The following is an 18237-nucleotide window of genomic DNA, read 5'->3' on the forward strand; positions in this document are numbered from 1 at the left end:
TAAAAAAGATTATTCCTGAAAACATAGAGAACTTACCCCAGCCTAACTGGCCAGAAGAACAAGTATTTCACTGAGGAAGTGCTGACTATTTAAACACTCATATCTGACACTGTGTAAGAAGAATGACTTGAAAGAAGTGCCCAGTGGTTTCCATCGCGTCAGGAAACCCTGTGTTTACCTGAGTCAGGCAGGCTGTAGGCATTGGTGTTTGTCTGCATTGTTGTGGCCTGGCAGTGGTGATTTCCTCCAAATAGAAAGGGTGGGGAATCTCAAATCGTTCCCAGGCTATATAGAGAGGCTGTGTTTGCACAAGCTATCCTGCCCTGTCTAGAAACCTTAGGAGCTCTCCCACTGTTAGCAGGTTCCCCCTGAAACCTTGGTTGCTATTGAAAAGAAAACAGCTTAGCTAGTGGCTATGCTCAGCATATTAACTTGACTGTTAAAGTGTTTGCTCTCTATAGAGAAGGCAAGAGCAGATGTTATTTAGCATAATAACACTTGACATTTTTTCTTCTCTGTGGCCTGGTTTATTTCCATCATTTTCAGGGAGGTGCATCTGCAATATGCACGCATATGAATACCTTCATGTTTGACAGTGTATTCATCCACTTGTCCACATCCACCCCTGCACAAATAAACCCTCACACCTGACTCTCACGTATAGGCCCCATTCCTCACTTGGTATAATATCAGTCAAACCTCCATTTGAGCTATAATGTACTGTAATGTATAAAGTAATGTATAATGAGGGAGCGCTCAAAAAACCCCAAACTTTAATCTCAACAACAAATTCATTTATTTAGCCTAGGTAAAAATATTAGGGACATCAGTGTTCTAGTTCAATATACTGATGTGATGAATTTGCAATAACCATGGGAATTGTGTGAAATGATGATGATAAAAAAAGGTTTTTAGAGAGTTACTTCCTTCCATGAGATGAAAAAATGGTTAAGACTTGCTGTGGTAACAGTTTTTGTAAGATGGATGAAGATATAATATGAAAGTAGAGTGCTGAGCAAAATATTAATTTCAGCTGTATTGAAAAAACATGGAGCATTGAATTACTGGATTTTCTTTCTTTTTCATTTTGAAGTCTGATTAAAAAAAGGAGATTGATTTCTAAGCAAGAATAATACTGAAGGAACTATGGATGCTGTGAGTATTTTAAGCAGAATCTGTAAAACCTGTCCTCAATACTACCCAATGTCTGAACACATTGGAAATCTACCTGTGCAAGGAAAGTCCACAGCAAAGGACCTTCTGCCTGAATTGATAATGAGAAACTTAGAATTCTAGGCTATAATAAGGAAAAAACCACATCTCATCTAGTGATTTAGGTACCTCCCTGGTCAACAAACAGCAGTAGTCACCTCGCGAGGGTGATCCATGCCACTCTAAGAGAATAACATAATCGCCCACTGAAGATCACTATCTCTAATTCTGTAGTAGCATTTTAGGACATGATCTTACAAACCTTTATCCACAAGGCACATATAAATTTTATATATTACTGAGTTTAGTCAAGACAACTAAGCAGTGGAATTTAGACAAGTATGCAGAGTGTAAGGATTTTATAGACTTTTTTATAATTTTATAGAGAAGTTTATAGACCTGTTGTATCAGCTGTTTTTCGTAGTTATCCTATGTACTCCACAGATAATACACATTTAGTTTGCCTTCAAAACTTTCTAAAAACATTACCTGTTAACTAGGAAAAATTATGAGAAGCATAAAGAATACTGTGCAGCATTCTGCAAAAAGAAAGGACTAGTACTGACATATGCACTAAACAGTACATGTTTATTTAACTCAGATAATATAAATCTTGCTGTCAGCAATTATCTAGGACAGTCTTGTTAACTCACTGTTTTTTTCATGTAACATTTTTTCCTTCACTTGGTCTATAGGCATACTTATCTACGCATAGCAAAATACATTTTGGAATTTGAAAATCCTGCCTTTTACAGAATTCACATAAGCATCTTTGAAAATTACTTATCAGTTGAGTATTGGCATCATAGATATGTCTTAGATTTTGGGAAAACTTGAGATTTGGTCCTAACTGAGAATTTTAGCATATGAAGGGAAATCCTTTTAAAGTATACCTCTCATGCTTGAGCTAGTAGTAACTGTAAATAGAGGCCAGGAGTAAAATGGTATTCTTGAACTGAAGCCTTGTTGTAATTATTCATTACTGTTGTGTGTTGGCCTGGTTATTGGGACATTTAATGTGTAAATTTGTTGACATAGCTATATGGAAAAATGAACAAGTGGAGCTGAAGTAAAGCAACTCCACTAACACTTGAGGGCTGTTAAACCAATCCAAGGGTCCAAATCCAGGGAAAGTAAAGCAGGTAAATAACACTTCAGCTGGGAGAGCCTTCCTCCGTTAGCACAACCGGGGGACCAGGCTGCAACAGGAGCACTTCTGGCAAGTTAAAGCCAACACACAGCAAACAGCAGAGGAGCAGGAGCACAGGCCAACCACAGCAAATAGCAGGTGCCAGCCCCAGTCTGAGGCAGGGCCAGATCGTACTCACTTACAGAGATCCCCCTCAGGAGAGATGGAGAGATCCTTTGAACCCTGGTACCCAGTGGGCATGGGAAGAGGTGTGCAATAAGACAGGACAGGGGATGGAGGGAGTCTAAGCCTGCAGCCCTGTCAGAGGGAAAGACAAAGGCTGAAATCAATTAAAAGTCAAGCAAGATACTGTTTCTTGTATAAACTTCCTGTTCAGGTCTGGGAATGTTGGTTGGTTTTTTTTAAAAAAAAAAGAAAAAAAAAAGAAAAAAGTTCAGGCACCAGATCAGAAATAAATTACCATTTATTAGCAAAAAGCTAACCAATGGAAATAAATCCAAGGGGGAATTTGAAAGATGGCAGGAAGATGAGAATTTCCACATGAACGTAAGAAGACTGCCAGACTTTTGGAAGCCGTGCAAGTATTTTTTTTTTTGGGGGGGGGTTTGGTTTATGTGACCTATTTAGAAAATGCTGTAATAGATGAATATGGTGAAAGGAAATTTTGTGGGCTGAAAGAACAGCAAGGAACAGAATCAAGACCAGCACAGATTAGAGGTGGAGGACTATGTGATGATAAGAACAAGTGAATTCTTCCTTTTTTCTGATATATGCTATATGCAATAAGCTTTTACTGATTAGAGATACAAAGCTGGAAAGCAGCCTTCTCAACCACTGTGTTTGTCTTTTGAAGAGGTTCAAATTATACCTACTTGAAAATAGTGGAATTTTCTTTCAGGTTCAAGTAATAGCTTGAGGCAATTTACTTTTTTAGCTGATGTTCATGGGATTTTCTATACTATTTTCTGTATGCCTGATATCTTTATCCCTCCCATCTTTATCCCTCTTTTACAATTAACTTTCAAAAGCATATTAATTCCTCCACATATCTGTCTTCTTAGAAGTGCATGAACCAGCTGATCTCAGCTCTATCTTCAAGGCTATTTTTTAAAGCAGTAACAAATGGTATTTTTAAAAGATGCACAGAGACTGTGTTAAAAATAATCCATTGTATCTCACTAAATGTAGACAGACTGTTAAATGAAAGTTATTTTAATGAACAGCCCCATTTCATTGTCCATCCAGCGCAAGTTGCCAATTCCAGTTCTGGGAAAGAGTCAAGAAAAACACTCTTCTGGAGTGCCTGCAGGCTTTGTAGTGAGGTCGCATGCTCACATTTATCAAGAAGTCTCAGGGGTTGACTCAACTATTGTTGATTGTCAGGGTACAATTGTGTATTTAAACTTTTCTTTTTCCCATATTAGCACTGAGAACTACAGTCCCAGGGAGGGGCATGAATTGCAAATCTGGCAGATGATAGTAGCTGTATGTGTCACATGGGGGGACTGTACAACTTGTGAATACTTTTTTTCATACAAATTTCTGAGTATTTTATTGCCATTCTTGATGTCTTCGGGGAGACAGCAAATTTAGGATGTTCGAGTAATTCTGCAAAAGACAGGATTTGAATGAAACCAGTCAGAATGGCCAGCATTATTTCAGAAAATGTGGCTTTCACACACCTTACACTATTAAGGTAATGAGCATCTATTTTTAGAAAAGTATTTCTACAACAGAGATGATTCAGTTCAATCAGCTATTGGGTTATCAAGTAGGATAGAAGCTTAAAGATCACACCTGGTGGTAAAGCCTTGCATCTCACTGATAATTTTTTCTGGATCATTCGTAGCAGGATTTACTGGGAGTTATGCTTTATGGCAATTATGTTAAAGGACTTGTTTTGTATTGGTGCATAATGTAGGCTACTGTCTAAATGTATATCAGTTTCTTCAGCAAAAGTTTGTGAGGAAATACAAACAAGTTCTTCCTGAGGTTCCTATTATTATAGGAACGTCTGTTCTCAGTGTTGTTTTTACCTGTGCATTAGATATAAAAAGAAGGTTTTCTTTAATTGTTGGGGGATGGGGGTGTTTTTTTTATTTAATGAACAAGTCAGATTGGCCAGCATTATTTCAGAAAATGTTGCTTTCAAACACCTTACATTCTTAAGGTAATAAGTATCTATTTTTAGAGAAGTATTTATATAACAGGGATGTTTGCTTTCAGGTGGACTATAGAGATACTTTAATGGAAATGAATATAAAAGTGCAGTTGACTTGAAGATAAGCAAATTATTGCAGGGGAAAAATAAAAGTATTCATCTTGTAAATATTATTTCTTCATCTACTTTATAGTAGATGCTTGTCAGATACATTGCTGAAATAGTAAAATACTACTGATTCATTAAGAATTCAGTATATAGTTTTGTGTAGCTCTTAGCAAGAGTGATGCATTTTATTAACATTCATTTCTAGTAAGTTATATAGTAGACAACTCAGATTCTGCAAAATACTTTAACATGCATGTTAAGTTCCGCCGAATTTGGTAAGATCTAAGGGCACATTTACATGCTTTGTTGTATCAGGGCTCAGGAGAGTTAAAGAAGATAAAAAGTCATGTAAGAAGAGGACAAATTCCTAATCTCTTGCTCAGAAGAAAATCCCATTTGGAAAGAGTAAACTTTATTAATTTAATTCGATGAATTAAAGAGTGTTCTAGAAAACAAAGATCTTTGATTTTGAATGTGGAAAATAATTCCTTTAACTGAAGTTCATTGAGCTTTGAAGAATAAAAACATCTGTTCAAAATGTTCAGTGACAGAGATCCCTATTTAAAAAACTCAAGATTCTGAAATTCAGGCCTAAGTCATTCATCAAGAACCCTTTAATATCTTATTTAGGAATGCTTCCGGCAGGAATAACACCCCAGTTGAATTCATCTGAACTTTCCAGACAAATACATTCTCTGTAAACATTAGAGATTAATATGGCTCCAGGATCCAGTTTGTTGACAACACTGATGCTTGCTTTCCAGAAATGTGTGCTTTATTGGCCAGAAAAAAGAGGAATCTATGGGAAGGTTGAAGTCCTTGTTAACGGTGTGCAAGAATGCAAGAACTATACTGTCCGTCAGCTTACAATAAAGGTAATAATGTGCATCTGAGAAGCATTGTTCCTAATGTTTTCTTTTTTTAATGTTAAATGAAGTTAAAGGAGTTTTCTTTAAAGGGCATAATTTTTTACAAGAGGAGTAACTGAGCTATGAAGCTCACAGCTGCAAGGTATGATTGAGACCAAAGTGCTGGAACACTTATCTTATTGCTGCTTTGTATCACTCTGGCAATAAAAAAGGCTTCAAAAAGAGTGCAAGTTTCACTCTCTTGAATTACATTTGCTTTGAGGCCTCTTTAGCATTGCCTCTTTAGCATTGCCAATTAGTTAATGAAAGATTTTAGTTAATGAAAGAACTAGCGTAGCATCATTCTGAAAAAGATATGCTGCTAATGTTGTTTGCTGAGTGCATCTGTCGCCCATTTGAGAAGCTAAAAATATAAGAAGTATATAAGGAAAGCTTCATGCTTTCATGGTTCTGATGAAGCATTAACTGTGCAAAGTAAGACAGATGCTCCTCTTCTGAGTTACTCCCTATATTATGCTTACATGCTATTGGATCGATCTGCTGCTCTTGACAGGGCATTACAATAAATAATGAATTGGGAAAATTTTTTTGGGGTTTCAGCCCGGGCAGTGGGAAGTGGGAAGAAGTCACACCTACCAACATAAATTACTCCAGCCATATTTAGCCCTTTTGCTTGTTGAAGTAAGTGGTAGCAGCCTCTGTTGGAAAGAATAACTGGACAAACTGGAATGTTTGATTAATCTACTAGGGCAGTTCTTTTGCACCTTTAACTTAAATATTCTTGTAATTTTGGTATCAGACCCTTATGACAATGTCCTTAAAAGGCAGCAGAAATATATGTAATACTTTAGAGATTCAGAAGCCCAGATCAAGATAATCTCTCTAGATCTTATTGCTGATCTAACAGAGACCTTCAACAATTCCCAGTTGACAGCACAGTCAGCAAGTCAGTAGTCAGATGGACAGAGCAGAACTTACACAGCTGGAAAAACAGCTAAGTTTTTAGGTGCACAAACCCATCTTACAAATGGGTCCCTGGAAACACGCCTGTTCCGTGCAATTGCAACCTCAGAGTGTAATAAAAAAAAAAAAACCACAACTGTTAAATCTCTCTTGATGTTTTTACTGTCTTTTTACCATAACATTGAGAGAAATAAAAAGAATTGTTCACCACAAGTGTGCATATAAAAACTTCATGTTATTTTCAGCAAGGGGGTCAGTCCCGGAGTGTGAAGCACTACTGGTACACATCCTGGCCAGACCACAAAACCCCTGACAGTGCTCAGCCTCTGCTGCAGCTCATGCTGGATGTAGAAGAGGACAGGGTGGAATCACCAGGCAGAGGACCTGTCATTGTGCACTGCAGGTAATTGGCAATCCTTCTCTTAAATGACCGCCCAAGGCAAGGCTACACCAAATCACATCAAACAGTCCTCCTTCTAAACAAAGAGCACATTTTGGGGAAGAGTAAAATATCCTAGATCCACTTCATGCTAACTGGCTTTTTCAGTTCTTATTTGAGGATTTGCATTTTGGAGAGAATTCCTTTGTTGCTAGCAAATCATTTCTGAACTGTTCTCCGTTTCTGCTAATGAACTCTTTCTTTGAAAGACCAGCTGGAAAAATTATTTTGCTTCTGTTTCTTATTCATTATTTTCTTTCTTTTTAGTCTTGTTGCAAAATTACATACCTAAGTAAGATGTAATGCCCTGTCACTGGTTGGCTAAAATGTTGTAAAGCAAGTCAAATTTTAACAGCAGGCAACAGGTCCAGATTTGGAGACCCAAACAGATTAGTACAAAATTTGTGAACACTTTCATGAAGGCAGTTGGTTTGATACTCAAGAGCAAAGTGTTATTCAGTACTCAAGAGCAGAGTGTTATTCACACAAATTGTAATGAACCAGAGAATGTCCTCTAGTAGTTCTAATTGAATTCCATTTTATTGCTTTATGTTTATTCATGGCCCCATGTAACAATTTAAGTAGTAGGAAGTAGTATTGGATTTGTTATATTGGTGGAAAGAAGGAGATGAAGCAAAACAGGAAAAAAAATATTAAATCAGCATTTCCTTACTTGTTTTGTCTAGTATCTGTGACAATATAGCTCTTACAGTTGGGATAGTACCTTTTCTTTTTTCCCCCTAGAAGTACATCAAAACAAAACTTTTCACTTTGATCCACTCATTTTCAACTCCATACTTAGGAGATTTAGGGAAATGAAAGCCAGATTTGGACCACTTAGCATTTTTCAAAACCAGAATGTGGTGTATAAGGAACTTCCCCAAATTCTATGCACCTATTTTTATCAGGAATTGTAGTTTCCCTAAACAATCCACAAATCTGTAGATGGCTATTGAAAGTTCTTCTAGTAAAGATCTTCAGTAATGAAGGTCTTCAGAAGAACAAGGTGTCTTTCTGAGATGAGTGATATGACAGTAAGGTCTGTAATCATGAGCAGGAATTTATTCATGATTAAAGACCTAGATATCACCTCAGTTGTGATTAAAATTAATAGTTCTTCAGTGACAACTCAGCTATCTATACACTTACTTCACTATGGTCTACAAAATGGGTAAACTCACTCATGCTCCATTTTTAGTCAGATATCTTCCCTTTTGATCTGAAGTTGCAGTTGAGGTCATCCAGGTCTTATAGAGCCTGTGCGTGTACTTTTAAACTTAGACCTCAGATAGAACTGCACAATTCTCAGTTACTTCCAGGGGACAATTACAGTGCATACTCAAAAAATGATCTTCAATCTGAAGCAGAAATGCTTCAGAATATTGGGAATTATGGCACTAGTGCAAAAAACAAAGGGTTTTCTATGTGACTTCTGGTAACCTATCAGCCTAGAGTGCTGTCTCACACACTCAGTGATGAGCCCATTCAGGGTATAAGAAGGATTTGACTTGTTTTTAGCAAAGTAGTTCGTATTCTGCAAAAGAATAGGAAAAAGAATAAACATTTGTTTTGGTCCTTGAAATCAGCAGATCTGATCACACACACCCCAAGAACACAGATTTCCAAAGGGGAAAAAAAAAAAAAAAGTTTTAATTTCTTCCTAACCTTTATACATTCAAAACCTGCCTGGACATTATCCTGTGCAACCTGCTGTAGGTGAAACTGCTTTAGCAGGGGACTGGCCTAGATGATCTCCAGAGGTCACCTACAACCCCAGCCATTCTGTGATACCATGTTTTGGTGCTTGAATATACTTCAAATTAAGTAGCTCTCTGTATTTTTTGGATATACCAGGAAAGAAATGTGTAGGCAAGTGAAGAACAATGTCATTTTTATCTTGCACTGTCTGAAATAAAACTATGTAGTAAGATAGGACTGGCACGCCCGAGCTGAGGAAGAAAATACATTAGAAACCCCTAGTGTTTGTTTAATATATATTAAGAACTTGTCCAAGAACACTTAATCCACCCAAAAAAAAAAAAAAAAAAAAAAAAGAGAAAAAAAGAACCCTTCATTATAGCTAACTTAATTGCATCTGGATTGTTTAAACGTGTTAAACGTGTTAGCCCTGCTTTCAAGGATTTCAAAATACTTGAGGAAGAGAATGGGAGTATGCATTAGATTGCTTTCTCGAAATCCCTCTTTATAAACTATGGCCTTCACCTTTTGGGTACATTTTCCCCATAGATATCGATGTCCAAAGAGACAGGCTGTCAACTCAGGATCTCATTTCACTCGATCCTTTCTTACACTGCCAGTTTTACATCTTATCATCCCCTCATGGCTAGCTTAGACTATCCTCATATATTTACTATTTCTGAGTCCTCTTGGAAGTTTTCGTTTCCAGATGGGAGGGCTCTTGAGTCTCTAAAGCACTCCTGTCTTTCATTCTGTGCTGAGTAGATTGCGATTTGTTTCAGCTACAGCAAATGCACATACTCCTGGTAACAATTTGCACTCAGATATATGAAGCTTCCATCTGAGACACTCAATGTATTCTTCCTGGCATTAATTTAAATAACTCTTGCAGGGCTCATATTAGGCAGGTAGCATTCATACCCATTGCAGAGATAAAGAAGTAAGGCACCCAATGGTTAAGTATTTATTATAAAGCCAGGCATGGAGCTCTTGACCTCTGACTATGTTTTAACTATTTTCCTCACATTTTCCTGCCATGTGGCGTGACAGGGATGAGCTGCACTGAATTCCACATTACTTAAGCAAGAAACAGAGTGGGGCAGAGACTCTCAAAAGTGTTGGAGGCCACAGAGTAAAAATAATGCCAAAATGGCTGTTTCCAAGCAGGCATCAAGAAAACCTGGAGAGTTACAGCACCAAATCCTTCTCCCTCCTGCAGAGTCACAGGAGAGGGAGCTAACTTCATCAGCATGGTCCTATGTCCTTTTTACCTTCACTGTTAGAGTTACAGTTAGCAGAACAAACCCCCGTATACTTTGGGGGCTTCAAACATAAAGCCCCGCTGATTTTGCCTTTGGGTGGACTTTTCCCCCACCTCAGTGCATATCTCCATCATTTGCTTGGACTGCACCAGAGTACATTTGGACTTTGTGGTGCTAATGGAGATTGGGTTTTGTACCACACACTTGTGTGCAAACTGGAAACATGTAAGCCTCATAAACTACCCACATGAACTGGACTGCTGGAACAGTGCACCCTTTCACTTTTCTCTAAGAAAGTGAGCTGAGAGGTTACCCTTGCTAGCCATGCACCCAGGAACTGTGGGTTCTAGCAATTCCTTGTTTTGTATTTTTAGTGTTTTCAAATATATTTAGTGTTTTCTATTTAACTCCTTTGATCTGTGGACTCTATTCCCCTATTAAATTTTGCCTTCTTTTCAGTGCTGGTATAGGAAGAACTGGATGTTTTATTGCCACAACCATTGGTTGTCAGCAGTTGAAGGAAGAGGGAGTTGTAGATGCATTGAGTATTGTCTGCCAGCTACGAGTGGATCGGTGAGTTCCAAAAGAACCATAAATCAGTCAATGATTCTGAAATTATTCTCAAATCATTACTGAAATGATTCAGTAATGATCAGTGATAATTCAGTAATGATTCTGAAAACCTTTTCACAGTTGAATGTTGCATTACATGAAATGGCTGCCATCACTTTTGTTGACTTTTATGACAGCGTTAGCCCAATATTAAAGGTGACATTTGTATTTAGATCCTAAATAAGGAATATTGTTTTCTGTGAGACACCACTGAATGAAATTCTCCTGAGATGGCAACCCTGCAGTTGCAGGGCACTTGGCACTCCTCTTTTCCCCTCCTGGAGCTTTTTGCTGTCTGCAGCATCCCACTGGAATACAGGAGACATGGGGCAATCTGGAAGCAAGGGATTGTCTTTGAGCCTGGATTGACAGGGACATCCAGGCTCACTCAGTGTGTAGTTTCTTTGGACAGCGGAGAGCTCCAGATCTGGTGCTGTTGCTATTCTCTCAGCAGTGCTGGGGGTCCTTTCGAATTGGGCTGGCAAACTTACCCAGCTTAACAAAATAGCAAAGCATTTGTTGCAGAATTTTCTGAAGGCAGATCAATTCCCTGATTGAATTCACAGCTTGGGAGCAGGAACACTGTAAGCCAGCATTGTTGCAAACCGCTTTGTTTTGTGAAACCATGGCTGAAGAGAGATTTGTGTTGGAAAGGAGGATGTGGGTATTGTGCACAATGGAACTGTTGGTTTGGTTGTACTTTTCTTTCTTAGTCTGCTTGGGAAAACAGGATTTTCTATAAAGTAAACAGGGTTGCACCAAGAATAGAGAAGTCTTTTTCCTCTCCTGCTGTAGATACCAGGTCATATAATATCCATGCAAGTATTTTACCTGCTTCTGGCATGCATTTCTTCTTTAAATGGAAACAACCCACAAGGGTGCAAATGCTGAAAAAGAGCTTAGGTCAAAGGGACTTTTTTTGTTCTGAAGAGCTCTGAAAGGTACTGGAACCACAAATTGCAGAAGGACCAGAATCCATATATTTGACCATGTTTATGGATCATCTCCTCTGCCCTCTCCTCAGTGCCTTCATCATACTAGAGATTGTAATGTGATCCTTACAGGGCAACATGAGTCACTTGGAGTGTAAAATTCTCCAGGGGGAGTTACTGACCTAAAAATCTCAGCAACAAAAAAGATGGAAGAGCTGAGGGAAAAATGCTTACTCTGTTTTAAATTATCAACTCCAAATTTCCAACACTCCATTCTGATTATCTGTTCATCTTATTGAAGAAGGTTTGTAGTGTTCTCCCCCATTTTAATATTTCTATTATAAGATAACTTTTTTATTGCTTGTACAATCCATCCTAGAGAAGTGGAAGCAAACTGAGGTCTCAGCTACATCATTTTTTATGTCATTATTTCAGCCACAGAAAAAAATAATCTAAATTTTCAGCATTTAATTGATAACACAATTTCATCGAGTGTATCTGACTAATGAAATTTCTTATATGTATTAGTAGCCCAGATAAACTTGGAAAGAGAGTGGAAATCTGACCCAAATATAAACATTCATACCAGCAATCTCAGTGACGCAAAGTTCATTATAAGAATTGTTAAATCTTGTGATTTGCACATTTTGTATTTTTTTGAGATTCAGATTATATAAGTAGACTCCAGAGATCTTGCTTAAGGTGCCTCAGCTCTTCATATTATCAGGCATTGCCGGAGACAAAAAGTATATCTTTTTATATGTGTTTTAATTTTTAAAGACATTTTTCTGGGCAAAACTCAGAAACCAAAACCTCTTTTACTTCTCTTTTTTCCAGCTGGGCATATGGTAGAATGGCCTTCACTCACCTGGCAGTCAGTTTATAACAAGGATTGCTAACAGAACTTAGCAGCCCCTAAGACTAGAGTAGCCACAGCTAGCCCAGCCAGACTGTGGGTCCATAAATTGGCCAAGTATCACTGTTACAGGGACAAAGCTCAATGACACCAGCTTCCCCTGCTGACCCAGTCCTGACATGGTGTTTATTGGCAGGTGGTCTGTGAGATATGGTCATTACGTGTGGTATGAAGTTGGCAAAATGAACTTAACATTTCACTAGGCTTGGCTGCAAGAGCTGCCTCTGGACATAGCTGTGTTGCGCTTCAGTTACCAGCGTGGCCAACGTTAGCAATGGGCTACAGCCAGGAGCAGAGCAGGACAGTGATGAGGCTGTCTCCCTTATGATGGTGGCTAGCAGCTGAGTTCCAATTTATTCTTTGTGCATCAAATTGCCCTCACAAAACAGAAAACAAGAGAGTTCAGCAGAAAAGGATGGTCTTTTCTGACCACCTGGGAGCCAGAAACCTGCCTAAGGTGTACACTGAATATTTCTTCCCTGATGCCTCATCTCTCCTGGGTTCCCAGCCAGGCTTGCTCATGCTCAGAGCTGCACCATCCAGGCACAGACCTACTGATGGAATGAACACACTCCATGGTATCCACTTGTGTGTGAACTTTTTGTCACATGGGTCCGTGGCCACTTCTCTCCTGAAGTGAATCAAGCAACAGGATAAAAGAGCTGCGCTTGAGGGACTCACAGTGATGCTGTAGGAATGTACCAAAACATTCTCATTGCCCAGCACACTCAGTGAGATCCAAACAAGCATCCAGGCAAACTGCAGATTGTGGCAAAAAGTTAAGCTTAAAAATAGTTCAATTAACTGCCTATGTACCCCCTCTGGAAACCAAGTCTAAAATAGAGCTCCAACAGGGAATGAGGCAGGAGAGAACTGTTCCTAGGTAAAGTATGTACAGGTGCCGCTTTCTTCTCAGCTGTTCAGTGTAAATTAAGGGGTGAATGGATCTGGCAGTAATCATCTGTATTGAGCTAATATGAGGAAATGGACCACCCACTCAAAATCTTGACCCAGGATGGAAATACAGCCACACTCTGTGTGGATTCGTAGAAAGACAGACCCACAGGTCTGCTCAGCTTATTTTCCCCCCCGTTCATTTTTTGTTTTGCAACAGAAACAGGAAATATTTGATGTGAGGCATCTTCAAGACTTTCTGTGATATTGAGAAACTTTGCGCATTCTTAACCTTAAAGGCACATTCTTGGAATGACGTCCAATAACTTTGCTCTTGGCTCCTCAGACAGGATGAAAAGAGTTTCCAGTGTGCGTCAATTCATTGTTCAAGTGTTTTGACTAATCACCTCAGGTTAAAAAAAAAAAAAAATCCCAACCCCTGCATCACATTCATTCTGGAGCAGACTGCATGCAGCTGCACTAGCAGCAAGCCAGAGGGCAGGGTAAACGACCCAGCCCTGCCCCATGGCTGGCCAGGCAGAGCTGGTCACTGTCCCCAAGCCCTCAGGATACCAGGAGCAGGTTTTTCTGAGCATCACCCCAGAAAGTCCCAAAGAAGCAAAGAGCCCAGCAGCTCACAGAGGAGCTGGCAGTGCGGGCTAGCGGAGGACGAAGGCTGCACTCCCAGAGGTGCTGTAGCTGTGGGTACATCCCTTTTGGGCACTAGGGACACGGGAGAGGAAGCCTCCCTCCTTGAGCAGATTTCCTTCTGAAACGCTCTTCCACACAGCCTTTTGCACAATCTGATGTCTTAGGGTCACAGATAATTCCTTACTATTAAATGTGAGCCTTGCACAAGAACAAAGAGGAGAAGGACTTGAGGGTATTGGTAGCTTAAAAACTGGACATGAGCCAGCAACTCAACAATGAGCTTGCAGCCCAGAAAACCCATTGTATCCTGGGCTGCACAAGAAGAATGTGGCCAGCAGGTCAAGGGAGGTAGTTGTGCCCCTCTACTCTGCTCTTGTGAGACCCTGCCTGGAGTGTTACATCCAGCCCTGGGGTCCCCAGTCCAAAAAAGACATGGAACAGCTAGAGCGGGTCCAGAGGAGGGCCATGAAAATGGTCAGAGGGCTGGAACACCTCTCCTATGAAGGCAGTCAGAGAGCTGGGCTTGTTCTGCCTGGAGGAGAGAAGGCTCCAGGGACTGTTTTCTGCAGCCTTTCAATATATAAAGGGGCTTATAAGAAAGACGGACAAAGCCCTTTTACCAGGGCCTGTAGTGACAAAAGTGGTAATGGTTTTAAACTAAAAAACAGTAGATTTAGATTAGATGCAAGGAAAAAATGCTTTACTGTGAGGGTGGTGAGACACTGGAACAGGTTGCCCAGAGAAGCTGTGGCTGCCCCATCCCTGGAAGTGTTCAAGGCCAGGTTGGATGGGGCTTTGAGCGACCTGATCTAGTGAAAGATGTCTCTGCCCATGGCAGGGGGGTTGGACTAGATCAAAAGTCCCTTCCAACCCAAACCATTCTATGATGGTAGGGTCCTAACCGACAAGGCCAAGTTGTCTGAACCTCTGTATAGGACTCAGGTGCCCCTAGGCTGACAGAAATGTGCATGGGTTTGCCCATACAGAGTTCAGAAGCATCATAACATCCCAGCTGTGCTTGCTGACACAAGGCAAATATGGTAGTGCTGGGTTCAGTCCCAGCAGTCTTATATATGCCTTCGTGAGGATTTTTGATGTTACTTCAGCACTGAAAAGGGAGGAGCAAGGATCACTCACAGAAACAGCCTAGTGCAGCCAAACCTGTTTTAACCTGCCCTTCCTGCCAAGTCCTTCTCCCTGGACATGTTCTTTTCTTTCACCCCTTCCACACAACGAATCTAACCTGGGAAACCCACTCCCTTAGAGAACATCTTGGGGGAACATTGATGGGGGAGACAGGGAAGGAAGCTGGCTGGAAAGGGGTTGCGTGGGCAGGGCAGGATGCAAGCAGAGAGGAGGAAGGAAGGAGGCTAGGCAGCACAGAGGACCACAGCAAAGCCCTCCCATCACCTTTAGACTCTCACTGGATCTCCAGGCAGGGGACAGGCACAGAGGAGAGCAGCTGAAGGCAGCAGGCAGCCAAGAGTTATGAATTTGTGGATGTCTTTGTTGGCAAAGCTAAAAGGCTGCTGCTTTTTGCACTGACAGGGACCATTTAAGGGTCCGTGATTTAACCCCTAGGTATAGCATATCATAATAGACCTGCAGCTGAGTAAAAAGTGTTCTACAGTTGCTTGAGCTCACTGGAGGAGCACAGACAGGTAGCTGCTTGCTTAAAGAAGTAGGTGTTATTCTGTGTTTTTCCTGCTACAGCCATTTCACCATCCAGTAGCACTGAAGAAAATAAAAGGACCTTGTGGCTGTAGATAATATTTTCTAATACTAAAGGTCAATATTCGTTGAGGCAGTTTTACTATTTTTTGTATAGCTTTGTATATCAGTAGACCTTTTTGTTGCTAGGCTGTCTGAAGGGATCACATGAGGGTTTCTCAGATCTTCTCCTGTAAGATGCCTGGCTTCGACATGGCTCTGGATCCAAATCCCTCACAAACCTGATTGTTTCAATGAAGATCTAGCTGAAGCCAAATACAATACACATCTTAATGTCTTCCTTCCTGCTAAGGTCATTTAGTCTTTCATCGCCCCAGAGGTAACTAGCTGTTCCAGGATATGCTGAGGATGAACTGGCCGTTTGGTTCTTGAGGCAGAGTTGGTAGCTTTGAGTACCCTGGCAGATGAGAAAATAGAAGTGGAATTAAGTAAACTTGAGGCTTTACTCCATGAGAAGTGAGACCTGGAAGACCTTAGCGCTGTCAGAAAGAGGGTCAGTTTAATGTGAGAATGGAATAATAGCAGTCTTACTAAATAATGGAACCACTCTTATCTGCCTCCTGTGGGACATCATCCCCTCCCCACTACCGTGCAATTGGCTTTGGAGATGTGGGACTTGATCCTCATACTTAGACCTGAAAAAGGGATTGTTATCAGGTGAATGTATTAAATGCAGGCGTCTAATCCAGGCTGGCTGTAACTAGTCCTTTTTATGGTCAAGTTAAACTCTTTTGTCTTGTTGGTGCTGAAATGAGTCACTGCTGTAAAATGTCTTAGGTGGCTGCTGTTCAGACAGGATGCATTGTAGGCGTTAGAAAGAGGACAGGAAGAGGTGTTCTCTGCACAGGCAATCTGAGGGTCACCAGAGGTTACAGTTTTAGTAAAGGACAAAAATGAAAGGCCAGATTCTGACTACTCCCTGGCTTCATCAGTACTATTGCTGTGTCCATGTATCTGGCCTTCCTTGCCTAAGTGACTGAGCAAAATTCTCTTTGAATGTGTTGAATTTGAAATGTAGGTTTTAACAATGTAGACGCCAGGTGTTTTCCTGTCTAGTCCCTCCCCTGACAGAATCAGGAATCATGCTGGGCATGTGCTGGATGGCATAAGTTATCAAGAAAGTACTTCTGCTCAGGCAAATCTCCCACTTACTCAAGCAAACTCTTAAGTCAGAATTTGAGAGAAAGGCTTGTATTATCTGGTGGTCATGGGGTTGGCAGGGGCTGGAGGTTGTTGCATTCTTAAGAAATAAGTTCTCATTCCAATGTGTTTCCTTTTCAGGGGTGGAATGGTTCAGACCAGTGAACAATATGAATTTGTGCACCATGCACTGAGTCTGTATGAAAGCAGACTTTCTGCAGAAGCTGTCCAGTGAAGCCAAGGAAGGTAAAACCGAATGTCAGTCTCTTGAGGTAATTTGTTTCATTACCTACCAGCAGCTTCTTCAAGGAGTTTACTGCAGTGGGAAGAGTGGCTTTGAGGCCAACTTCTGAAAGGACTGTGGGCTGTTTGGCAAAGTTATAGAGATTGCTGGACCCTTACCATATATGAATGTACTGTGAGCTTCCCAAAAACGATTTATAAAGAAGGTACCGTACTGAAACTACACATGGATTTCGCGTATATATCTAAAGGTGGGTTTAATTCTGTAATACTGGTATCTGCCATATGGAATGTATGTATGTGCTACTGCTGCAGTCAGATGGACATTGGAACTTCTACAGAAGAAATGTTTATCAAGTGTATAAATGCTTTAACGTTTGCAAACTGTCTTGTGAATGGACTGTCAACTGTACTGTAAAGTGCTATTACTGATTATGTGGTGAGCTTGTTTCTTGGCCACATAATATTCTTGCTGCTAAAATTGCAAGTGTTCAATTATGAATTAAGAAAAAAGAAGAAGATGAGATAATAAAAAAGTTAAAAGTTGTTTTTGAAAATATTCAAAAGCAGTTAATATTTTATATGGAAATATATGTTCTTCATACTATTAACTATTAAATGTGTATTTACTGTAGGTCTTACAGAGCAGTTGCAGAGCACAATGTCTGTTATTCAGTGTGTATGTATTTACTCTATACTGTTAATTGTCTTAGAACATGCTTCTGCTACAGACCCAAATCCAGTGTATTTGTAAATTGTGTAAGTCATTTTACTTTTAAAAGGAACTTTGTAGCATATATTGAATGGTAAGGATTTTAAATATTTGTCTGTCTTTTATTAATACGGAATTTTTTGCTTATGTTGTTTATCTGCTCTATCCCTTTCAGTAAGGGATAGATGCCTTTAGTGATATGGACTGTTCCACAACAGGTTATACAAGAAAGAAAATGCTGCTATGACTGTTTCCTTTACTGTTCAGTAAGAGTTTGTTTTTAAGAGAAATGCAAAGTTGGCATTATGACCTACGGCACTGGGAGGTCTGTTTACAGGGTATAATGAGTTTTTAATGCAGTGATGTTGACTTTGCTTCATACTGCTAATAAATTACACTTGATATAAAATATTTGCTGAAGTCTCTATTCTTGCCTAGAGCAGTTAATGCACCACACACTCTTGTACCCCCATAAACAGGCACAGCCCAGAACAATTTGGTTAGCCTCCACCATGGCTTCAGACCACTGGAGAACCAATCCAGA

General features: G+C 40.0%; 1 protein-coding gene across 5 annotated transcripts in view; it reads left to right on the forward strand.

Moving 5' to 3' along the window:
- PTPRR (protein tyrosine phosphatase receptor type R) overlaps positions 1–18102 on the forward strand; it is a 148384-nt gene extending 130282 nt beyond the window's left edge. For 4 of the 5 annotated variants that reach the window (XM_037390050.1, XM_037390052.1, XM_037390053.1 and 1 more), the window contains 4 exons: positions 5396–5506; positions 6709–6866; positions 10322–10435; positions 16880–18102. In XM_037390050.1, the coding sequence (XP_037245947.1) occupies positions 5396–5506; positions 6709–6866; positions 10322–10435; positions 16880–16973 (477 nt within the window). In that variant the 3' untranslated portion in view covers positions 16974–18102. The remainder of the gene's footprint in view (positions 1–5395; positions 5507–6708; positions 6867–10321; positions 10436–16879) is intronic. The other variant, XM_037390051.1, reaches the window with a different exon arrangement.
- The last annotated feature ends 135 nt before the right edge of the window (positions 18103–18237 follow it).

The sequence above is a fragment of the Falco rusticolus genome, chromosome 5 (assembly GCF_015220075.1).
Source record: "Falco rusticolus isolate bFalRus1 chromosome 5, bFalRus1.pri, whole genome shotgun sequence".
Lineage (NCBI taxonomy): Eukaryota > Metazoa > Chordata > Aves > Falconiformes > Falconidae > Falco > Falco rusticolus.